Source organism: Oncorhynchus clarkii, chromosome 25, assembly GCF_045791955.1.
Source record: "Oncorhynchus clarkii lewisi isolate Uvic-CL-2024 chromosome 25, UVic_Ocla_1.0, whole genome shotgun sequence".
Taxonomy (NCBI): Eukaryota; Metazoa; Chordata; class Actinopteri; order Salmoniformes; family Salmonidae; genus Oncorhynchus; species Oncorhynchus clarkii.
In genome coordinates, this window is record NC_092171.1 from 30,371,268 (window position 1) to 30,393,117 (window position 21,850).

The 21,850-nt window shown below is 39.2% G+C and overlaps 2 protein-coding genes across 2 annotated transcripts; both read right to left on the reverse strand.

Annotated features, from left to right (window-relative positions):
• Positions 1-204: 204 nt before the first annotated feature.
• LOC139383487 (sorting nexin-6) lies at positions 205-7,629 on the reverse strand. The gene is made up of 14 exons (XM_071128045.1): positions 7,572-7,629; positions 7,354-7,404; positions 6,411-6,515; positions 4,505-4,615; positions 4,117-4,238; positions 3,771-3,894; positions 3,471-3,566; positions 3,083-3,188; positions 2,222-2,297; positions 2,083-2,122; positions 1,792-1,878; positions 1,412-1,571; positions 1,127-1,212; positions 205-1,033 (listed from the first exon to the last, which is right to left on the reverse strand). The coding sequence occupies exons 1-14, from the start codon at positions 7,575-7,577 to the stop codon at positions 980-982; spliced, it is 1,224 nt and encodes a 407-aa protein (XP_070984146.1). The 5' UTR covers positions 7,578-7,629; the 3' UTR covers positions 205-979.
• A 9,500-nt stretch (positions 7,630-17,129) lies between these two features.
• On the reverse strand, positions 17,130-21,687 carry LOC139383505 (cofilin-2). The gene is made up of 4 exons (XM_071128063.1): positions 21,508-21,687; positions 19,118-19,425; positions 18,711-18,787; positions 17,130-18,308 (listed from the first exon to the last, which is right to left on the reverse strand). Exons 1-4 carry the CDS (start codon positions 21,508-21,510, stop codon positions 18,196-18,198), a joined length of 501 nt encoding a protein of 166 aa, XP_070984164.1. The 5' UTR covers positions 21,511-21,687; the 3' UTR covers positions 17,130-18,195.
• Positions 21,688-21,850: the final 163 nt, after the last annotated feature.

The window sequence follows — 21,850 nt, forward strand, 5'->3', positions numbered from 1 at the left end:
TATGATATTGAAGGACATTTTCCATTGGCTTCCCCTGGCTTTTCTTCCATGTTTCTCAGGGTCATAAACGCTACAGAACTGAAAGGATTACAACTAGACAGATAAACAGAGTCTGCTCAAAACATTGGATGAAATTATGTTCACAATGGTTCTAAGGTAAATAGTATAATTTATTACTATTTTCATAATTTTTTATCATAATTATCAGCATTTCTCCATCTACATAAATGGAAGCTTTGGTCACAGAGTGAAAAAAACATTCATATACAGAGCACTTTAAAGAAATCTGGGGGGAAACAAAAACAACCTTATCCATTTATGGTCTTTTTTTTTTTCTTTCTTTTTTTTCTTCTTTTTTTTTTTTTACAATACTTGATAGGATTAATCTACATTAAGGCAAACATATTGAAGCATTACTTGTCTGGAATGAAAAATAACAGGATTTGTATAAAATAACAAAACAAAAGTATTAGTAAAGATCGTTTTGATCATTAGCAGTACAGTAAGAACTAATACAACATTTACAAGGCTTTTAGTGACAATACATTTTAATAATAGTAACAATCAGCTCATCTTGAACAAAGTAACTGAGCAGCATCACAGAAAAGTTTTACTGAAACTATTGCCCTCAACAATTACTCTAAGTAAAATAATAACAAATAATACATCTGGACAGACATGATATAGATTGGGAGAAGATTCCCATCGAGAACGATGATTGTTAACAATTAAAAAGTTGACGTGATTAAACAAAGTTATAGATTCATGTGCTGTGTGGATTTTGCAGGTATTCCACACTGGCTTCCTCACGCTTTTAGTGTGGGTTGTGGAGGGAGTTTGGTGTCTCTGGTAGTAGTGATGACTACGAACAGGCATCCTGAAAACAAACTGACCCCAGATATGCTCTTTCTTCCATCTTCACAGTGAAGATCAGGCCAAAGCGGGGGAAAGCCCTGTACAGTGAACCTTCAGCAAAGACCTAAGTGTCTCCTTTGAGGACTCCGAGACAGCTTTGCAATAATTGTAAATTACCCTGTGGAGAAAGAGAAAGAGGTTCAGCCTTTTACTAAGCACAGGCACCAGTTTAGGCTGTCTTAATAGACAACCATGTGTAATGCAAAATGACCTTAGCATGTTTGAGTTCCAGTTCAGCAAGTTCCACCAAGTTCTTTCTGAAGGCTGCTACTCGTCTTGTCTTGAAGTCTATGAGCTCTGTACTCCGGAATAAAGAGAACGTTATCAGATTAACTTCTCTACATCCATGAATCTGGTTTAGCTTCTCTTATATGCAAAACCTGGGACTCTGATTTAATTTTCAACAGGGAGGAATAATTTTTGGAAAAGTATTAAAATGTATTGTTAATACTCTTAAACAAGTATAAAAAGATATAAATGCGAGTGGATAAAGTACCTTGCTTTGCAGACTCTGAGATTTTCTCAAACTTCTGACAGCACACTTGCTGGCTGGTCTCTGCCTGAAGCACATCTTTGTTCTTTGCCCTGGCTCTGTCCAGAGCTTTGTTTGCGTTCTCATAATCAACCAGGGCCCTCCCTCGTCTGTACAACAGATCCTTAAGAAAGAAACAGCAGATTCCATTTTGCACATTAATAATAATAAACACTACACTGTCTGATGGAAAATCCATCAATACCAACAAATGCAAACATATGGAGATTGAGGAGACGTTTCTTCAGGAAATGCGCAGATACTACCTCTGATAACAGACCAGCGTATCTGATCATAATTGTTTGATGATAAAAAAAAAAGCAGGGTCAAGTTAGATATTGTACCTTAGCAGCTTGCGACTCCCTGAGGTAATACTTCAGTAAGTCTGCAAGTTTCAGGTCCTCATCCGCAGCCACTCGAGCCTCTATTTTCTGTAGAGGAAGGACACCAACAGAAATGTGAGACTTCAGACAAAACTCCTTTTGTCATTGATGCGAATTTGCATTGCAGCTGCTAGATGAAGCTACTTGACATGTAGTGAATATAGGCCTAGTTATTAACTTCAGTGAACATTGCTAGTACACAACAATTGTGTGATACATAGAATCAAAAGACCAGGCAAAAAAAAAACATACCCGTGTTTTCTCAAACAGTTCAGAGACTTTCAAGAAAAATCTGGAAAACAGTGGGTTGCATTTGAGTTACAGTTGGATCAAAGCTTTTTGGCACCAAACAATATATGGGGAGAAAAGGACAAATAATTTAGTTCCATACTTGCACACATCTGTGGAGTCCTGGGTTCCTAAAGTGTACAGTGTGGAGGCAATTCTATTGATATCATCTGCAGCACCTGCAACATAAGAACACAACTTTAGATTACATAACACCTAAACCCCCGTACTCATAAACACAGACGGTCTGTCAATCATGTACAAAATGCATTGAACAAAATGCAAGCATAGATCTTTTAGAAAATAATATCTGCAGCTGGACATTTTCAAATTCGCAGTGAGTCACTTTTCTAATATAGTATCACGTTTTAATGTTGTGGAAATGAAGTATATTACAATACATAAAAGTTCTTACCGGACTTTAAGACATGACTGATCCATGGGAATGACAGACGACTATATATTTATGAGTGAAATTTTATCCTGAAGCTTTGCCAAACTTTTCATTCGCGAAACTAAAGACATGGCTCTTACCTGTTAGGATATATACAAGATATTGTCCTCATCATTTAAATCTATATTTTTTTTAAACAAATGGAACATGACAAAGTTTCGAAATAAGTCGGCTGTCATCCCCAATACTTTAAGACTGACTGATCCAACTACACATCAACGTACAACTTACCCATTTCCATATTTGTCAGCAAATTAATATAAAACAAAAAAATAGACGTAAAATACAATGTACAGCACATGGACAAACAGACAGGCTGGTTTCCACAAACATTAAAACATAATACCTAAAGTGACTCAGACCAACTCACAGTTCACAAAAAAAAATGCATTTCAACACTTTCAATTGGAATTACTCAAATCAATCTCATTCTCAGTAACTGATTAAAATCCATGTATATAGCAAAAAGCTTACCTAGCACGTGGAGATTATGCGACAGAGGAGACTTACTTTTGTGAGACCTGATCATTCTATCAGATTTGGCGGAGGCATCTTTGACACGATTATGGTACTCTAAAAGGAATGTCTTCTCATGCTCAAAGAAATCATCTACATCCTGAAATCCAAAAGACAATCACATCAAACTTTATACAAGTAATAACTGTTAGAAATAATACAAATCGGAAGAAATGCATTTGTCAAATTTGTTTACACAAATGTGAGCACCATTCATGATGCGAACAATGTTTTTTAAACATTGTTTAAGTCGTGAAATGCTTATGTTGTGCCTTCATTATAATATACAACTCAAAGCAAGTTCAATACCCATTTGCTTGGCTGAATGGATTTACATAGAAGAGTGGACGAATGGTTTACATAGAAAAGCGAACCAACTCACCTTCACCCCTGCCACTAACACACCGTCTGCAGACTTCACCACATTCTTGAAGAAATCTTCCATCTTCTCCCTCTTGTTTTTGCCTCGTACACTTAGCTGTGAACAAAAGGTAAGGACAAAATGACAATGATAAAACTAAGACATGGTAAGGGAATGACATATTCTAATGTTTTCAGGCACATCCAACTAACCTTTTGAGTTATCTAAAGTTCATGAAAACGAGAGAGAGCTTGTCTAAGAACATCTCCACAGCAACAATCGTCTCCAAAATCCTAACTTGGTCATTATGGCCCCACTTACATCTTGGTTGTACTCTAAAAACACATGGAAGTTCAAGTCTTTCCTCAAAACAGGATGCGCAGCCACACGGCAAAGAAACACTTCATGCATCGCCACTGTCTTCTTGAAGATAGCCAAGTATTCGCTGAAACACACAGACATAGCCTAGATATTACCAATAGTATTCATAACACCAAATTATCCCAACCAAACCACTGTACTGAAACACAAAAACAATGTCAGAGCAACATGTTCAGTTTGAACAAAATTGAAGAAAACACTAAAACATTGTAGTACTATCTGAACTTGTCAAATAAGAAACACAATGTGCCCTAATGAACCCGTCCATGAACTCTAAATCACTCACGCTTCAAGTTCCTGTTTCATTTTGGTGAACTCTTCCTTGGTCATGGAACCTTCACCTTCCCCTAGTTTCTGTAACTTCTCTCTGGAGGCATCAAAGTCAGGTCTTGGAGGGGCTGGGGGAATCTATGGGGAATCAACACTTGAATCAGTACAGTGTTTGAAATTTAACATCTTGCTAAGTTCATTACTGCATGGAACCAAGGAGTTTGAATAAGAAAGGGGATTGACAATTCATAATTACATTGTTTTACAAAACACTAAGTTTATGTACTTATCCTGAAAGCCAAAACATCCCAAAATGGCACCCTATTCCCTATATAGTGCACTACTTTATAGGGTGCCATTTGGGACTCAACCACATAGTATCTCTGATGGAGCTCAGTACTTACAATGTAGCCTGCATACTCCTCATTTTCCACAAAGGAGTCATGAAGCCAGATGAACTCCTCATGCTGCCGCACCACTGAAAACTCATTCTGCTTGAAGTTAGGAAGAGTGCTCTGGGAAACAAAACAGTAGAAATCAGATGTCACTAACATTGTTTTTTTTTTTTTTTGCACTGAGCAAATTTCAGGTCTGCTGAGCACAAACTTGACCGTTGTGAAAATTCTGTGCAATTTCCGGCACGCGTTTACTGTGAACAGAGGGTGTACCCGCTTTAAGTAACAGTATTAACAGTGGCGAAGTAAGCTACTGTGGCTATTTGATCATAATATAGGCCTACCAGAGTGGCCTACCATCAAAGACAATGGAGAAAAACACATCCCATAACATTTTAACATGGAAATAGCTGTTCTCTCATTCAGCCTATAGTAGCAGCCAATGTGTGGTCTACAATGCCTACAGTCCATGAGACTTTGAAAAAAAAACACAAAAAAAACATGCAGGGCTTGATATTAACCTATTTATCCACTTGTCCTTCAGACAAGGAGGTGACTGAAAATGTGTTTGGTGCAAGAAACCACTTTACAAAATAATATTCATTATTATTCCCATACAATTATTACAGAGAATCAGACAAAGTATAGTATGGACCTGAGCCGTGCCTGTCAATGCTCCTACTCCAATGCGCTCTGCCTACAAGAAAATATCTTGCACAGTTAGTTTTGCAAACTAAATCTTGCATAGTTTGTTTTGTTTAGCTATATTACATTGAAAGTGGCTAATACTGCGTTTATTCAATCATAGTTCCCACAGTAGAATGAAACGATGATAGTATTAACTGAAGGGGAAAACTGTAGAAAGTTGAATCTTGTGCTTCTCTGCACAGGCTCATATTTCTTCTGCGCAGCAGTCCAAGGGGAATTGGTCACTAGTGGAACAAATTCTACTGAAAATAATAGCCGAATAGAGTATGGCATATCTATGGCTCTTCTAAAAATATCTTTCTGCCAATTAGAATGTGCAGCTCAATAAAAGGGGAAAGCCAGACGATCTGGATCAGAATGATCTGAAGTGTCAAGGCAACGGTTAACCCCCTTCAATCATGATTGAATTCCTTCCTTCACAAGAGTCCTTGCAACATGATAAAAGTTGCCGTAAAAACATAAACCCATGACATTATGAGGTTACACTGAAAGTGTAAGGTAATGACTACTGGAATTCTCTCTGCATTGAAAATGGAGTGGAATGTGATCATGCACAGATCTTAATTTTCATTCCATGACTTCAACAAAGCATATTTTGCATACATGCACACTAGGATTCAGAAGACAAAATGAATGTGGCGATAACACAACTGCTGGGGAGGAACATATTTGCAAGTCATGTGACATCTGTCTCAATTCAGACAGCCAGAGAAACGCACATTATTGCCAAGATTTGTATAACTAAACCAAGAGACCACAGCCTGTCGTTTCTAATGGGAACAAGCGAGATCCTATTGGTGCGTTCTAGCATGCATTTGCATGTTTCCGTTAGGGAACGCCTACTCTTTGCAGTGTGTGTGTGAAATAACCCCATTCGCCATCGCACTCCTTCTAAACAACGCAATTTTTTAAACTTTTGCAACGGGTAAAGTCTACATAACTTGGTGCACTCTGTTCATAACAGATTCCAGTTTTGGGAACAGAAAACTGAATTGAGATCAAATGTTTCATCGATGAGAAAATTATCAAAATGTAGTCCAAAATCCATCTCGTTCCATCTTCTCCCACTGCCGGCCAAGCGGATGCTTCACATTTATACATCCAGTGAAATGTCTGTCTCATTGTTTTATCTGTGTTATTGCCATTTTATGTGCCAAGTGTCAGGGCAAACAGGAAGAAATATTGACAAATGGACAAACTCTCTTACCTTAGTATGGACAGTAAACTTAACCTTGTCCCGCTCACTTAATGCATCAGATATGTCCACCTGGAGTGTTGCATCAGTTTGGAGGTCAACATTGACTGCCCTAGGCTGTAAAATATTGTAATAGATATTGTATTTAGTGACAAGCCAATGACAAAAATCACCATTCCCCACAACTAAAGCTGGCTACATTCCACAGAAGAGATGATAGATATAGCAAGACTCTACTGTTTGCTTTTCCCCTTTTGGAGGAGAGGGATATACCAAAATACAAATGAGACGGTATGTGAATCTTTAAACTAATGTTGACAGTAGTCTTCCTCATTTGTTTGCCTACTAAGGTAAGTCATGTTGTTGTTATCCAATTATACTAGCAAGCTAGCACAATATTGCTCAGCATTCTGAATGAATGAACAGAATGGCAATCATGCAATGCCTGCTAGTTACATAGCTAATGCTCCAACAGGACACAACAATTACATAACGGCTAGTTAGCTCTGTCAAATGATGGCTGTGCACTTCCTAGCTTAGCTTGCAAACTAGCCAGCAAAACAATAGCAGAAAGCTAATACATGTGCATAGTTAGATGGGTGTGCTACTAGTTAGCAATGGCAATATACTTCTTATTTGAGATGTTAAAATAAGGTTACGTATGTTCACAATTAACAAGAGGGCGCTACCTACTGGATTGTAACAGTTGCTGGCCAGCTAGGAAGTCAACTGACTTCTGATGTGGTCAAACTGACTACTGTAGCTAACTTAGCCTAACGTTAGCTATTCAACCAATTTGACGTCAGTTGTCACCTGTCTAACAGCTGATCAGATCATGCAATAAGTAATTACTGCAGAATACAAATAAAGCAAATAGCTAATCTAGTTAACTGTTACGACCAGAGACAAATAAGATAAATATTTTTTTAAATCTAAGAAGAAGAAAAAAACTTACTCCTCTGTCCTCCTCCGAGAGGAAATCGGGACCATCGTCCAGCCCTTCTTGCTAGGTAACGTTAAACAGAAGACGACGGCACAAGACAACATGCGTTAGCCACATTACCGTTTACATTACCGTAAGCATCGTTTACTGATGAATGTGTCTGTGTCAGATGACTGCACACATAAAACAATAAGGTTAGCTAGCTAGAGTAAATTGTGAATAACACCTACCATCATGGCTGCTGCGGGTGGAGTAGTGAGGAAGTCGTGTGACGTCACGTGACGAGGCCGCAGTGGGGATGATAAAACGTGGAGCTTTCAATCCAAACCTCCAAGTGGGGCCAATAGTAGCCACTTTACTGGTACTAATGGCCCTTACAAATATTTTCACTCTTACAATTTCATCCCACCACATTCACAAAACTATTTTAAAGGTTTAAACATTGATTAGGCAGGTCTATGGATAGATCCAACTGAGCAAAAGGTTTTCCATCATTCTTAGCATTTCATGACTTTTTCCCTAATTAATTTGTGTTTTTGTGTGTGTACGCGTGCATATGTGTGCAATAGCTACCATAGCTACCATAGCTACATCAAAATCAATTAAACTAATATTTTGTAAGAATATAGTGGAATAGAATATCTTCTGGCTACTGATCTGCTTCTCTACCTAACACTTGGCAGAATATGTATTTTTAAATATGATGGTTATAAACGACAATCTGACAGTCCACAACAGCTGACCTCAAATTATATTAGTTCTGTTGTCTTTGTAATTGCATTAGCTGGGTGTGAAAGGGGGGAAACAGAAGGAAAAATATATACTGGACAGCATTAAGCAAAGGGGGTAAGAGGCGAGTCTACAACTTGTCTTGGAGGCACAGTTGTGGTATGAACTTTGTTCTGTGTGCCGACTACAATTTGTTGACATACATAAAGCTTTGGCATGTATATATTATAACAACCACTAGATGGCACAAAACTCACACGGTGATAAACAGTCCGCGAGTGTTGGTATGATGCCATGTTATTACCATGTAATAAACTTCATTAAATCTTTCCGTTTTCTTACCTTGAAAGTAATATCTTAAATATTCATTATATTAACTACAAAACATGTATTGTGTATTTCTGTGATTTGATGCAATTATACAAAACACGCACAAACAATGTAATGGATCGCTTCAATTCTAGACGTGAGTGTAACTTTATCACAGCATCAACAAGGCTTGTTGTTGTTCTATTTTGCAATCCTTATAAATTGAGAAACATGTTTTGACATGGTGCAGAACTGTAACAACACCTTATTGCTTCATAACGATACATTGCCGTTTGATCCACACAACTAGATACTGTAGTATGTATGCCCTTTCATCATTACATCGCTGATGTTTTGTTTCACTTCTAGGTTTGACTCTACAGTCACCTCCAAAATGATTGGTAGCCTTGATAAAGATGAGCAAAAAACTGTATCAAATAAAAATGACAAATACTGAGCTACATTGTAGGCTAAAATAAATGTGGAAATTATATTACTTTACACTAATACAATTGCTTAGAGAAATATATTTTGTTTAACAAGTAATACAAAAGAATACAACAAATATTAGGTGTCAAAATGATTGGCACCCTTAAGATTGTTATAAATAAAATAAAACAAAATAAAATCTGCATTAACATTCTACTTTCTTAAGTTCATCTGAGCTTAATGAACTGTATTGGGGCCTGCCATGATTTCCTGCTTCTGTATGGAGGAATGAATCCCTCCCAATGTGTTCTCCAATCTCATAAAACATTGAAAAGGGCTCAGTGCTGTTATCCTAGCAAGGGAAGGGTGCACAAAGTATGACAAATCGGGTGGCAATAATTGTGACGCCTACACTACCGTTCAAAAGTTTGTGGTCACTTAGAAATGTCCTTGTTTTTGAAGGAAAAGCACATTTTTTGTCCATTAAAATAAAATCAGATTGATCAGAAATACAGTGTAGACATTGTTAATGTCACGACCTGACCTGATCTTTGTTTTCTTTATTATTTTGGTTAGGTCAGGGTGTGACAGGGTGGTATGTGTGTTTTTTTGTCCTGTCTAGGGTTTTTTGTATATCTATGGGGTTTTGGTTTGTCTAGGGAAATGTAGGTCTATGGTGGCCTGAATTGGTTCCCAATCAGAGGCAGCTGTTTATCGTTGTCCCTGATTGGGGATCCTATTTAGGTTGCCATTTTCCATTTTGTTTTTTGTGGGTTATTGTCTATGTGTAGTTGCATGTCAGCACTCTTGTTTATTCCAGCTCCGCGCATTTGCCGGGCTAGAATGGGCATCCAGCCAGGACGTATTGAGACAGCTCTATGTTCTGGATCTCCAATGCGTCTCCACGGTCCAGTGTATTCTGTGCCTCCTCCCCGCACTCACCCTGAGGTGCGTGTCACCAGCCCGGTACCACCAATACCGGCACCACGCATCAGGCCTCCAGTGCGCCTCCAGGGTCCAGTACGCCCTGTTCTTCCTCCCCGCACTCGCCCTGAGGTGCGTGTCACCAGCCCGGTACCACCAGTACCGGCACCACGCACCAGGCCTACAGTGCGCCTCGGCAGTCCAGAGTGTCCGGCGACAGTACCCAGTCCAGAGCGTCCGGCGACAGTACCCAGTCCAGAGCGTTCAGCGACAGTACCCAGTCCAGACCTTCTGGCAACAGAAGCCTCCCCCTACCGATCCTCGACTTCGGCGATGTCATCTACAAAATAGCTTCCAATACTCTACTCAGCAAATTGAATGTAGTCTATCACAGTGCCATCCGTTTTGTTACCAAAGCGCCTTATACCACCCACCACTGCGACCTGTATGCTCTAGTCGGCTGGCCCTCGCTACATATTCGTCGCCAGACCCACTGACTCCAGGTCATCTATAAGTCTATGCTAGGTAAAGCTCCGCCTTATCTCAGCTCACTGGTCACGATAACAACACCCACCCGTAGCATGCGCTCCAGCAGGTATATCTCACTGATCAACACCTACCTTTGGTCGCCATTCCTTCCAGTTCTCTGCTGCCAGTGACTAGAACGAATTGCAAAAATCGATGAAGCTGGAGACTTACATTTCCCTCACTAACTTTAAACATCAGCTGTCTGAGCAGCTACCGCTCGCTGCAGATGTACATAGTCCATCTGTAAATAGCCCACCCAATCTACCTACCTCATCCCCATATTGTTTTTATTTACTTTGCTGCTCTTTTGCACACCAGTATCTCTACTTGCACATCATCTGCTCATCTATCACTCCAGTGTTAATCTGCTAAATTGTAATTACTTTGCTACTATGGCCTATTTATTGCCTTACCTCCTCATGCCATTTACACACACTGTATATAGACTTTCTTTTTTTTTCTATTGTGTTATTGACTGTACGCTTGTTTAGTCCATGTGTAACTCTGTGTTGTTGTTTCTGTCACACTGCTTTGCTTTATCTTGGCCAGGTCACAGTTGTAAATGAGAACATGTTCTCAACTAGGTTACCTGGTTAAATAAAGGTGAAATATATATATTTTTAAACTGAGCAAGAGGACAAGAACACTAGTGTGTCTAGTTTGAGAAACAGACACCTCACAAGTCCTCAACTGGCAGCTTTATTTTTTTATTTTTTTTTATTTCACCTTTATTTAACCAGGTAGGCTAGTTGAGAACAAGTTCTCATTTGCAACTGCGACCTGGCCAAGATAAGGCATAGCAGTGTGAACAGACAACACAGAGTTACACATGGAGTAAACAATTAACAAGTCAATAACACAGTAGAAAAAAGGGGAGTCTATATATATATATATATAGCTTCATTAAATAGAACCCTCAAAACCCCCGTCTCAACGTCAACAGTGAAGAGGCAACTCCAGGATGCTGGCTTTTTAGCTAGAGTTCCTCTGTCCAATTTTCGTATGGAATAGCCTTCATTTCACAGAAAACAAAAATAGACTAACGAGTTTCAGAAGAAAGTTCTTTGTTTCTGGCCATTTTGAGCCTGTAATCGAACCCACAAACACTGATGCTCCAGATACGGTTAGAGAGTGGTTAGAGCGTTGGATTAGTAACCGAAAGGTTGCAAGTTTAAATCCCCAAGCTGACAAGGTACAAATCTGTCATCCTGCCCCTGAACAGGCAGTTAACCCACTGTTCCTAGGCCATCATTGAAAATAAGAATTTGTTCTTAACTGACTTGCCTAGTTAAATAAAAGTTTTTTAATTTTTTATTTTTTTAAATAAATAAATACTCAACTCATCTAAAGAAGGCCAGTTTTATTGTTTCTTTAATCCGCATGACAGTTGTCAGCTGTGCTAACATAATTGCAAAAGGGTTTTCTAATGATCAATTAACCTTTTAAAATGATAAACTTGGGTTAGCTAACACAACGTGCCATTGGAACACAGTAGTGATGGTTTCTGATAATGGGCCTCTGTATGCCTATGTAGATATCCCATTAAAAATCAGCCATTTTCAGCTACAATAGTCATTTACAACATTAAGACAGGGAATTTTTACAAGGATTTAATGTCAAGAATTGTTAAACTGAGTTTAAATGTATTTGGCTAAGGTGTATGTAAACTTCCGTCTTCAACTGTACATATTTTAAACAAAGTGCTTTCATGACAACTCAGAAAATATGTCAGGACAAGTGAGCTGAAAATAAAAAAGTGGCCTCTCCTTGCTCTCAACAAAGATTGTCCATGCAAACAGGATGAGCACAGCCAGTCAGCACAGATTGTCATTCAGAATTATGATCATAGTTACATACATCATACACACTTAGTCACCTCCAAAATTTCTGGCATCCTTGATATAGATGAGCAAAAAAGACTATAAAATAAATAATACAAATAATTAGCTATATTGTATGCAAAAAAAAGGGGGAGAGTTATATTGTTTTATGCTAATACTTTTTCTCAGAGAAAGAGATTTTGTTTCAAAAGTAAAATTTTGTTTTCTCAAAAAGATACACTACCATTCAAAAGTTTTGGGTCTCTTAGAAATGTCCTTGTTTTTGAAAGAAAAGCACGTTTTTTTGTCCATTAAAATAAAAATAAAAAAATAAAAGAAAATAACATCAAATTGATCAGAAATACAGTGTAGACATTGTTAAGTCAGTTAGGATCACCACTTCATTTTAAGAATGTGAAATGTCAGAATAATAGTAGAGATAATTATTTCTTTCAGCTTTTATTTCTTTCATCACATTCCCAGTGGGTCATAAGTTTACATCCACTCAATTAGTATTTGGTAGCATCGCCTTTAAATTGCTTCACTTGGGTCAAATGTTTCAGGTAGCCTTCCACAAGATTCCCACCATAAGTTAGGTGAATTTTGGCCCATTCCTCCTGACAGAGCTAGTGTAACTGAGTCAGGTTTGTAGGCCTCATTGCTCGCACACGCTTTTTCAGATCTGCCCACAAATGTTCTATAGGGTTGAGGTCAGGGCTTTGTGATGACCATTCCGATACCTTGACTTTGTTGTCCTTAGGCCATTTTGCCACAACTTTGGAAGTATGCTTGGGATCATTATCCATTTGGAAGACCCATGTGCGACCAAGCTTTATCTTCTAGACTGATGTCTTGATGTTGATTCAATATATCCACATAATTTTTCCTGCCTCATGATGCCATCTATTTTGTGAAGTGCACCAGTCCCTCCTGCAGCAAAGCACCCCCACAACATGATGCTGCCACCCCTGTGCTTCACGGTTGGGATGGTGTTCTTCGGCTTGCAAGCCTCCCCCTTTTTCCTCCAAACATAACAATGGCCATTGTGGCCAACTGTTTTACTGATACTTTTGTACCTGTTTCCTCCAGCATCTTCACAAGGTCCTTTGCTGTTGTTCTGGGATTGATTTGCACTTTTTGCACCAAAGTACGTTCATCTCTAGGAGACACATCTCTAGGATTCCTGAGCGGTATGATGGCTGCTTGGTCCCATGGTGTTTATGTGTGTACTATTGTTTGTACAGATGAACGTGGTACCTTCAGGCATTTGGAAATTGCTCCCAAGGATGAACCAGACTTGTGAAGGTCTACAATTTTTTTCTGAGGTCTTGGCTGATTTCTTTTGATTTTCCCATGATGTCAAGCACAGAGGCACTGAGTTTGAAGGTAGGCCTTGAAATATATCCACAGGTACACCTCCAATTGACTCAAATTATGTCAATTAGCCTATCAGAAGCTTCTAAAGCATAATTTTCTGCAATTTTCTACGCTGTTTAAAGGCACAGTCAATTTAGTGTATGTAAACTTCTGACCTACTGGAATTGTGATACAGTGAATTATAAGTGAAATAATCTGTCTGTAAACAATTGTTGGAAAAATAACTTGTGTCATACACAAAGTAGATGTCCTAACCAACTTGCCAAAACTATAGTTGTTAACTAGAAATTTGTGAAAACTGAGTTTTAATGACTCCAACCTAAGTGTATGTAAACTTCCGACTTCAACTGTATATAGTTCTCATAAACAGGGGTTACATCTTATAATACTTCAAGGATTTTTTCAATGTTTTTCCATTCCTTTCTTTCCTCTCCTATTCTGTTCCTTGAGTGTGAAATGCATTCTTGGTAGGGGCAGTGGGCGTGTGTACTCTAACTGCCTGCTCTCCTCCTCTAACAGGGCTTCCCTTTCGTTGCTCTTTGGAAACTTGTCCGTTTTGCCATTTGTGGACAACGACGACAAGACACAAAAGCATGTGTTGGCCATAAATAGCTCTGACCAGCAGAGGATTGCTCACTGCCTGCAGATCAAATTCTCCACAGGGAACAAGCAGCAGGCCTGGCCCCCAGCCCAGTTGCAGTAGAAGACACACCGGTCTGCTCTCTCTCCTAGAAACACTCGGCCCTGCTCAAATGAAGGGACAGGGAACAACTGGACTGGCTGTTCGTTGAAACTTAGAGCTTACATTAATTCGGGAAGCTGCAGTACTATTAGTGTTAAGGTTGAAAGATCGCTGTATAAAATAAATTACAAATATGAGTTAATCTATAGATGTTCAAATTACAGTTGGCTCCAGAGTGGCACAGCAGTCTAAGGCCCTGCATCTAAGTGCTAGAGGCGTCACTAGAGACCCTGGTTCAATTCCGGGCTGTATCACAACCGGCCATGATTGGGAGTCCCATAGGGCGGCGCACAATTTTCCCAGCGCTGTCCGGGTTAGGGGAGGGTTTGTCCGGGGTTTGTAAAATAAGAATTTGTTCTTAATTGACTAGCTGGTCAGTTAAACAATATTTGTTGGTCTGATGTGATTAATGAGGAGCATCCAGACTCTGCAATTGATGAATTTATGAAATTGCTTCTTGCAATTATTGATAAACATGCACCTGTTAAGAAACTGACTGTTAGAACTGTTAAGGCTCCATGGATTGATGAGGAATTGAAAAACTGTATGGTTGAAAGAGATGGGGGGGGGGGGGGGGGGGCAAAAGGAGTGGCTAATAAGTCTGGCTGTACATCTGACTGGCTTATTTACTGCAAATTGAGAAATGATGTGACTAAACTCAACAAAAAGAAGAAGAAACTATTTTGAAGCCAAGATCAATGATATAAAGAAGGATGTAAACAAACTTTGGAGTACTTTCAATGAAATTATGGGCAGAAAGACAAATTCAACTCCATCTTTCATCGAATCAGATGGCTTATTCATCAAAAAAACATTTAATGTTGCCAATTATTTTAATGATTATTTCATTGGCAAAGTGGGCAAACTTATTATATTCATGCATAAAAAAACAAATCATGAAAGAAAAGCTGTGTAAGTTTGAATTTTGTAAAGTTAGTGTGGGAGAGGTGGAAAAATAGTTAACAATCAATAATGACAAACCTCCTGGCATTGACAACTTAGATGTAAAGCTACTGAGGATGGTGGCTGACTATACAGCCACTCCTATCTGTCATATTTTTAATCTGGGCCCAGAGGAGTCTTTGTCCTCAGGTCTGGAGGGAAGACAACGTAATTCGGTCTCCAAGAGTGGTAAAGCAGCCTTTACTGGTTCTAACAGCAGACCTGTAAGCTTGCTGCCAGCTCTTAGCAAACTGTTGGAAAAAATTGTGTTTGACCAAATACAATGCTATTTCTCTGTAAACAAATTAACAAAAGATGTTCAGCATGCTTATAGAGAAGGGCACTCAACATGTACTGCACTGACACAAATGATGTCAGTGTAGTTCAATCAATGATGGTTGAAATTGATTGAAATTGATAATAAGAAGATTGTGGGAGCTGTACTGTTATATTTCAGTGCAACCTTTGATATTATTGACCATAGCCTGTTGTTGAAAAGACTTAAGTGCTATGGCTTTTCAACCTCTGCCATATCGTGGATTAAGAGCTATCTATCTAATAGAACTCAAAGGGTTTTCTTTAATGGAAGTGTCTCTAATGTCAAACATGTAAAGTGTGGTGTACTGCAAGGCAGCTCTCTAGGCCCTCTACACTTTTCTATTTTTACCAATGACCTGCCACTGGCATTAAACAAAGAATGTGTGTCCATGTATGCTGATGATTCAACCATATATGCATCAGCAACCACAGCTAAGGAAGTCACTGAAACCCTTAAAGTGTTGCACTCTGTTTTGGAATGGGTGGCCAGTAATAAACTGGTCCTGAACATCTCTAAAACTAAAGAGCATTGTATTTGGTACAAATCATTCCTTAAGTTCTAGACCTAAGCTGAATCTGGTAATGAATGGTGTGGCTGTTGAACAAGTTGAGGAGACTAAATTACTTGGCGTTACCTTAGATTGTAAACTGTCATGGTCAAAACATATAGATTCAATGGTTGCAAAGATGGGGAGAGGTCTAGCTGTAATAAAGAGATGCTCTGCTTTTTTGACACGACACTCCAAAAAGTAAGTTCTGCAGGCTCTAGTTTTGTCTAATCTTGATTATTGTCCAGTCGTGTAGTCCAGTGGAGCAAGGAAAGACCTAGTTAAGCTCCAGCTGGCCCAGAACAGAGCGGCACGTTTTGCTCTTAATTGTAATCAGAGGGCTGATTTAAATACTATGCATGCCAGTCTCTATTGGCTAAGTGTTGAGAGACTGACTGCATCACTTCTTTTTATAAGAAACATTGGGTTGAAAATCCCAAATAGTTTGCATAGTCAACTTACAGACAGCTCTGACACACACACATCCCACCAGACTTCTTTTCATAGCCCCCAAATCCAGAACAAATTCAATAAAACATACAGTATTATATAGAGCCCTTATTGCATGGAACTTCCTACCATCTCATATTGCTCTAATAAACAGCAAACCTGATTTCAAAAAACATAAAGTAACACCTCGCGGCACCACACCTCTTCCTATTTGACCTAGATTGTTTGTGTGTATACATTGATATGTAGGCTACGTGTGGCATTTAAAACATGTAGTTCTGTCCTTGTCTAATGATGTTCTGTATTATGTTTCATATTTTGTGTGGACCCCAGGAAGAGTAACTGCTGCTTTTGCAATAATAAAATACCAAATGCCTAGTTAAATAAATAAAAAAACAGTTGACAGTACTCCAATTCACCATGACATACAGTATGATCGGTCATGAATGGTTTACTGTACTCCTACAGAAATAGCCTTACTAGCTTGGCTTCCCTTATAAGACTGTAGACATTACATATAAAAAGCATCAGAGAAACCACCTTACACAGAAATTATAAAAGTGAAATGATTCCCTCTTCTACACAACAAAGAATGCTATCTATTCTAAACAATATATTTCTATCTGAATTTTCCGTAACATTGTACTGTTCTGAACTGAGCCAAGAAAATAGTCACCCACTGCATCCGGTTTAATTGAATAAAACATTAACCAATACACAGCATGTAGACCAGATCGTTTCTATTTCACGTATCTCTTTATTGTTGCCCAGCCCTCCTGATGAACAGATGCACACAGACAGACAACACAGAACAAAAGACACATATTTCTGTTATCTGCCACAAGGTTTTATTGTAAAGTGGCAACCTCCTCGCCCTGATCTCTAAAACAATGTTCCACTTAAGGCTCCAAATGCACATATTGCCATCTTTACTGATATATTTGAAATATCTTTATTTTAGTGTAAAAAAAAACTGCAAGCACCAACCCCCCTTTTTACTGTGGTGTCCTGTACATTCAAATGAAAGTAAGGCGGCAATTGAACAGTCAAATACTGATCTGTTCTTGTCCATATGCATAAAAGGAATGAAAACTGGTAACATCTCTATCTAGTTAACATAAATACAGATATGCTTTAGTTTTTCTTGACCTTTTTGCCTCAACTTTTGTAGTGTATAAACAAAGTGCTTAGTATATGCATAGTCTATTACGTGTTTTGCCATGTCAAATAACATATTGGATAAAATAGAACATTGTAAATAAATAAGTCAGTCATATGAAAACCTCATGAGTGCAAAATACTTGCCATTAGCTGTAACCTAGGCAGTGAATATGACTGTCAAGGCATTATAGAAAGCATTCACATTTTCCTATGCTACTGAGCATTTAGTCATCATTGTTTAAGTGGCGAAGAACGCAAAAACAGTGCTAATCTTAATGTTTTTATTGTGGGAGTGTTATTAATCTCAGGTAGTGTAGCGTTGCTGTTCATATTTGTTTTGGAAAAACCTGTGATGTGTGATCATTCCTTGAAGGTAAAAAAAAAAAAAAAAAGAAGTTGAAGAAGTTCTGGCAAAATAACTTGTAGGCTTTCGCATATGTTAATGAGATCTCCTTCCATTGTGTGGAAAAAATACAGACCAAAAAAGCCTAAAGCTATTCCTTTAGATTCAAATGCTATAGATACAGCTGCTAAGATGAAAGCGTCTGGAATCCAGATGGCACGTAGTATTTTCCATTTACAATGGTAACCCTTCGAGTGATACCACCACGTTTCCCCCCAACTTGTCTGCCAGGGTGGCGCGGTCCTGGATGTCGTCTAATCCGTTGACTTGCCATTCGTGTTTGATACCTGAAAAACAAAGGCGAGTATATCAAGTTAATTCCCATCTGTTTTATACTGTTGTGTTGAATACTAAAGGAAGCACTATCAAAAATGACAGGGGTGTCTGGGGGAATTTTGTTTGATCCCACACATTCTTCTCTAAACTTTCAATGGATCAATAGGGTAGAAATTAAATGGTATTTTGAAAAATTTGAAACGCCAACACTGACATTCATGACACTTTCATAGAACATGAATACGAAAAGAAAATAACTTGTGGTTATTAATACTTGATAGTTTTGATAAGATAGCCTAGTTTTTACTATGCAAATTCTGACATCACCCGAATAAATTACTGAACCACACGATCATTGAATATCAGGTCAAACAGAACAGAAATAGTGATTGTATATAGCAATTTTCACTTACCTGTGAACTTCTTTTTAATGGCATCTTTAGAGCTAGCATAGATCATCTTGCTTTTCAAGGGCGCACCCTCAGGTGCCCTGGAATGAGGTGGGAAACACAGTGACTTAATAACGGCTTTATTCCATAGTAATCCATACCACACAAATGAAAGCAGCAGCAATGTTTCTGTTTCTCAAACTTTTTATAGCAGGGACCACCAAGCTATGGTCCTCCAGCACAACACTTAATATGAATTGACTAATTCGGTGTCCGATCCCAGCGATTGAACCAGTGGTTGACACAGCCACTGATCTAGGGTACCTACCAAATGACACCCCAGCCAAGCTAGGGAATATAGGCTTTTAAGAAACATTATTGACAGCAGCTTTGCACCTTTCAAACTAACAAAGGGCAACGTACAAACTTACCAAAATATGAATACCAGGTCTTCTTTCTTGGATTCTTTTGTTTCGTATGTGGCATCGTATAAGCCATATCTGCAATCGTTGAGCGGTAAAAGCTTGACGAAACATGCGTATGGATCGTCCACCGACTCCCCAATGTCACCAACGAGGATCCACTTGCCCTCCTCTACGATGATCTTCTTCTTGTCATCGCTGAGGCAAAACAGCACAGCCTTTTTACGCTTTTTTACATCTTCGGTAGAGGATGACTTCCTGACCTTCATGTCATTGAAGACCTTGATGACTTCATCGTTGACAGTGACACCTGAGGCCTGTGGAAAGAGGGGAGGATGATATACAAGGTTCATTCAAGGTGTGATTTAGAACTCAAATGTGAACCAGATGATATAGCAGCCTAGATTATTGTTGTTGCCTCTTCAATAGCTAGTAAACACAAAGACATACTGTTTATTTATGATGTAGACATTGAAGCTAGGCCTATAGCTAACAGCATGGAGATGGGAAATGCTTTCCTTCACAAGGCATTGGAAATTCAAACCTTCACACAAACAGTATGTAGCTAGCTACCAGTAGTCATGCAGACAGAGTGACTGCAGCATTGATCATAGCCTTTCTTTCCTTTGACACTCACAATGAATCAACACCATTTCACTCTGACACTACCTACCGCCATGCCGAGTCATTTTGCATAGGCTGCAGGCTAAAGGCCAGCAGATGGCGTATTGATGGTTTCATTTTACCGTCCAAAAGCATTGTATGCAGCCGGCAATACACTCATATTCCCCTCGGACCGGTTCGTACCTAAAACATTATCGATTCAGGCTGCAAAGGCATAGATTTGTTGTTATTTTTATTTCACCCTTTTTCTTTTGTCCTGGAGTAGATTTAAAAAACGGAAAGTATGCGTACTTTATTGACGAGACTCAAATTTCCACCACAATGCTTAAGTGCTAATGCGCCTAGAAATGCTGGTCCTGGATGTTGCGAATAGCGTTCAGCCAATTAGCTTGCAGCAGTCAGTTAACTCTGGCTGAAAGCAGGGCGCAACATCAGGATGTAACATTAGCATGGTGGTGGAAATGGTGTTTCAAAAAGTACACATATTTAACAGTCTTGTCGCCAGTAAATGTAGTTATGGAGGAAATCGAAGACTTGTCAGCCTGAATGGAGAACGTTTTAGGTACGGAGGGGTATAGGAGTGTATTACCGACTGCATACAAATGCGTTTGGATCAACAATATCGCCATCTACCGGCCTTTGGGCTACATAGGCTGCTATGTTAGTTGGCCAAAGTGTTCTCTCTATTAAAGATGACAATCGGACCAGAAAGCCAAGCTGTGGCAATATTAAGACATTCCAACAGTGGTGACTGCTGATTAGCCACTCTCAATCTATCAAAAGAGTGCACGAAACTCGCTGACCAGTGACTAGTTAGTGACCACCACATTGTCAACCGTCAGTGAATGAGACAGGTAACTCGCTTGGTGTATAGCAACATGTGCATGTGTCAAAGCCCACGGTATCCGATTAAACTCAACTCCACGAGTTGTGTTGAGGTGCGATCAGTATGGGCAGACTGGAGCTACGACGTCACAAAATGACGTTTTCAAAAACGACTGATTTGAGCACGCAAAGCATAGCCTGCAATTGTAGACTTGTCTTTTGGGTCCTGAAATAATTGTGTGACTTCGGCGCTCCAGTGCGCACACACTAGTCGCCACTCAACTATATTGTAAATAGTGGAGTTTAGTCGGTTAGGCCCACTACAGTAAACCAGTACCTATGGGAACAATATTGGCTTGCAAATGCTTGCTAGTTTCCACTGTCAAACAAGCGTGGAAATCCGCATGGGCGTATTGGCTTGAGTGCAATCAAACAAAACAGGAGGCAGGCAAGACCATTACAAGTTGACGTTAGATAGTCCCAATCATTAAAGGTAGCTTGTCGTGTAGAAAACATAATTGCTATCAGGTAGCTAGCTATGTTATTAGCTAGCAAGCCAACTTGGCTAAACTTTCAGATCATGAAGGTAACTGTCAGTGGTAGAGTGAGAAACGTTAGTTAGATAGCGGACTGCGCTATAATTAGGTTAAAATGGCCGCCTGGGGATGCAGGCCCTGTAACAATCCTAAATTGGAACTGATTTTACAAACGAAATCATATATATATATATATATATATATATATATATATATAGAACAAACATTGTAGCTATAGCGCACCACTGCGGAATGTAGAACTGTAACCAGCAATCAAAACGTTGGTGCGTAAGCAATCAAGCCAATGTCGAACACTGCCCAATGTTGCAACAAAGTTACAAAAAGTTAAAATCATCACTCAACTAGAAACTACGAGTAGTTTCAGCACTCAACTAGAAGAGTATATTATCCTACCATGTTGTAAGATCGTCGGTCCTGTGAGATTTGCTATTATGTGGGGAAATCTTTAGGGGTAAAGAGATATGGGAATGAACGTCCTGACCGGGTGGGGGTACGGGGCGCGCGAGTATGAGCCACTGCACTTGCGGCGGGCGGGATCAGCAGTGGGATTCGAAAGGATAAGGGGAATTTGTCTTGTGACTTACGGTTAACAATAAAGCTAAATTCACATGCGGATTTCTACACTTCACTGCGGCAAACCAACTTCCCCGCCAGGAAATTTAAGTTCTCTCTAACCCTACAAAATATTGAGCCCATTTTATCTCAGTGAGGTGTAGAAAAAATATTAACCTAAAAT

What these genes read in the sequence shown, in the direction of transcription:
- LOC139383505 (XM_071128063.1), bottom strand. An exon ending in GACCTGGTATTCATATTTTG is followed by an intron (nt 18,788 to 19,117) that starts GTAAGTTTGTAC and finishes ACCTCATTCCAG; the next exon opens with GGCACCTGAGGGTGCGCCCT. An exon ending in CATTAAAAAGAAGTTCACAG is followed by an intron (nt 18,309 to 18,710) that starts GTAAGTGAAAAT and finishes TTTGTTTTTCAG; the next exon opens with GTATCAAACACGAATGGCAA.
- LOC139383487 (XM_071128045.1), bottom strand. An exon ending in TCTCGGAGGAGGACAGAGGA is followed by an intron (nt 6,516 to 7,353) that starts GTAAGTTTTTTT and finishes AATATTTTACAG; the next exon opens with CCTAGGGCAGTCAATGTTGA. An exon ending in TGGAACTCAAACATGCTAAG is followed by an intron (nt 1,034 to 1,126) that starts GTCATTTTGCAT and finishes CTTTCTCCACAG; the next exon opens with GGTAATTTACAATTATTGCA.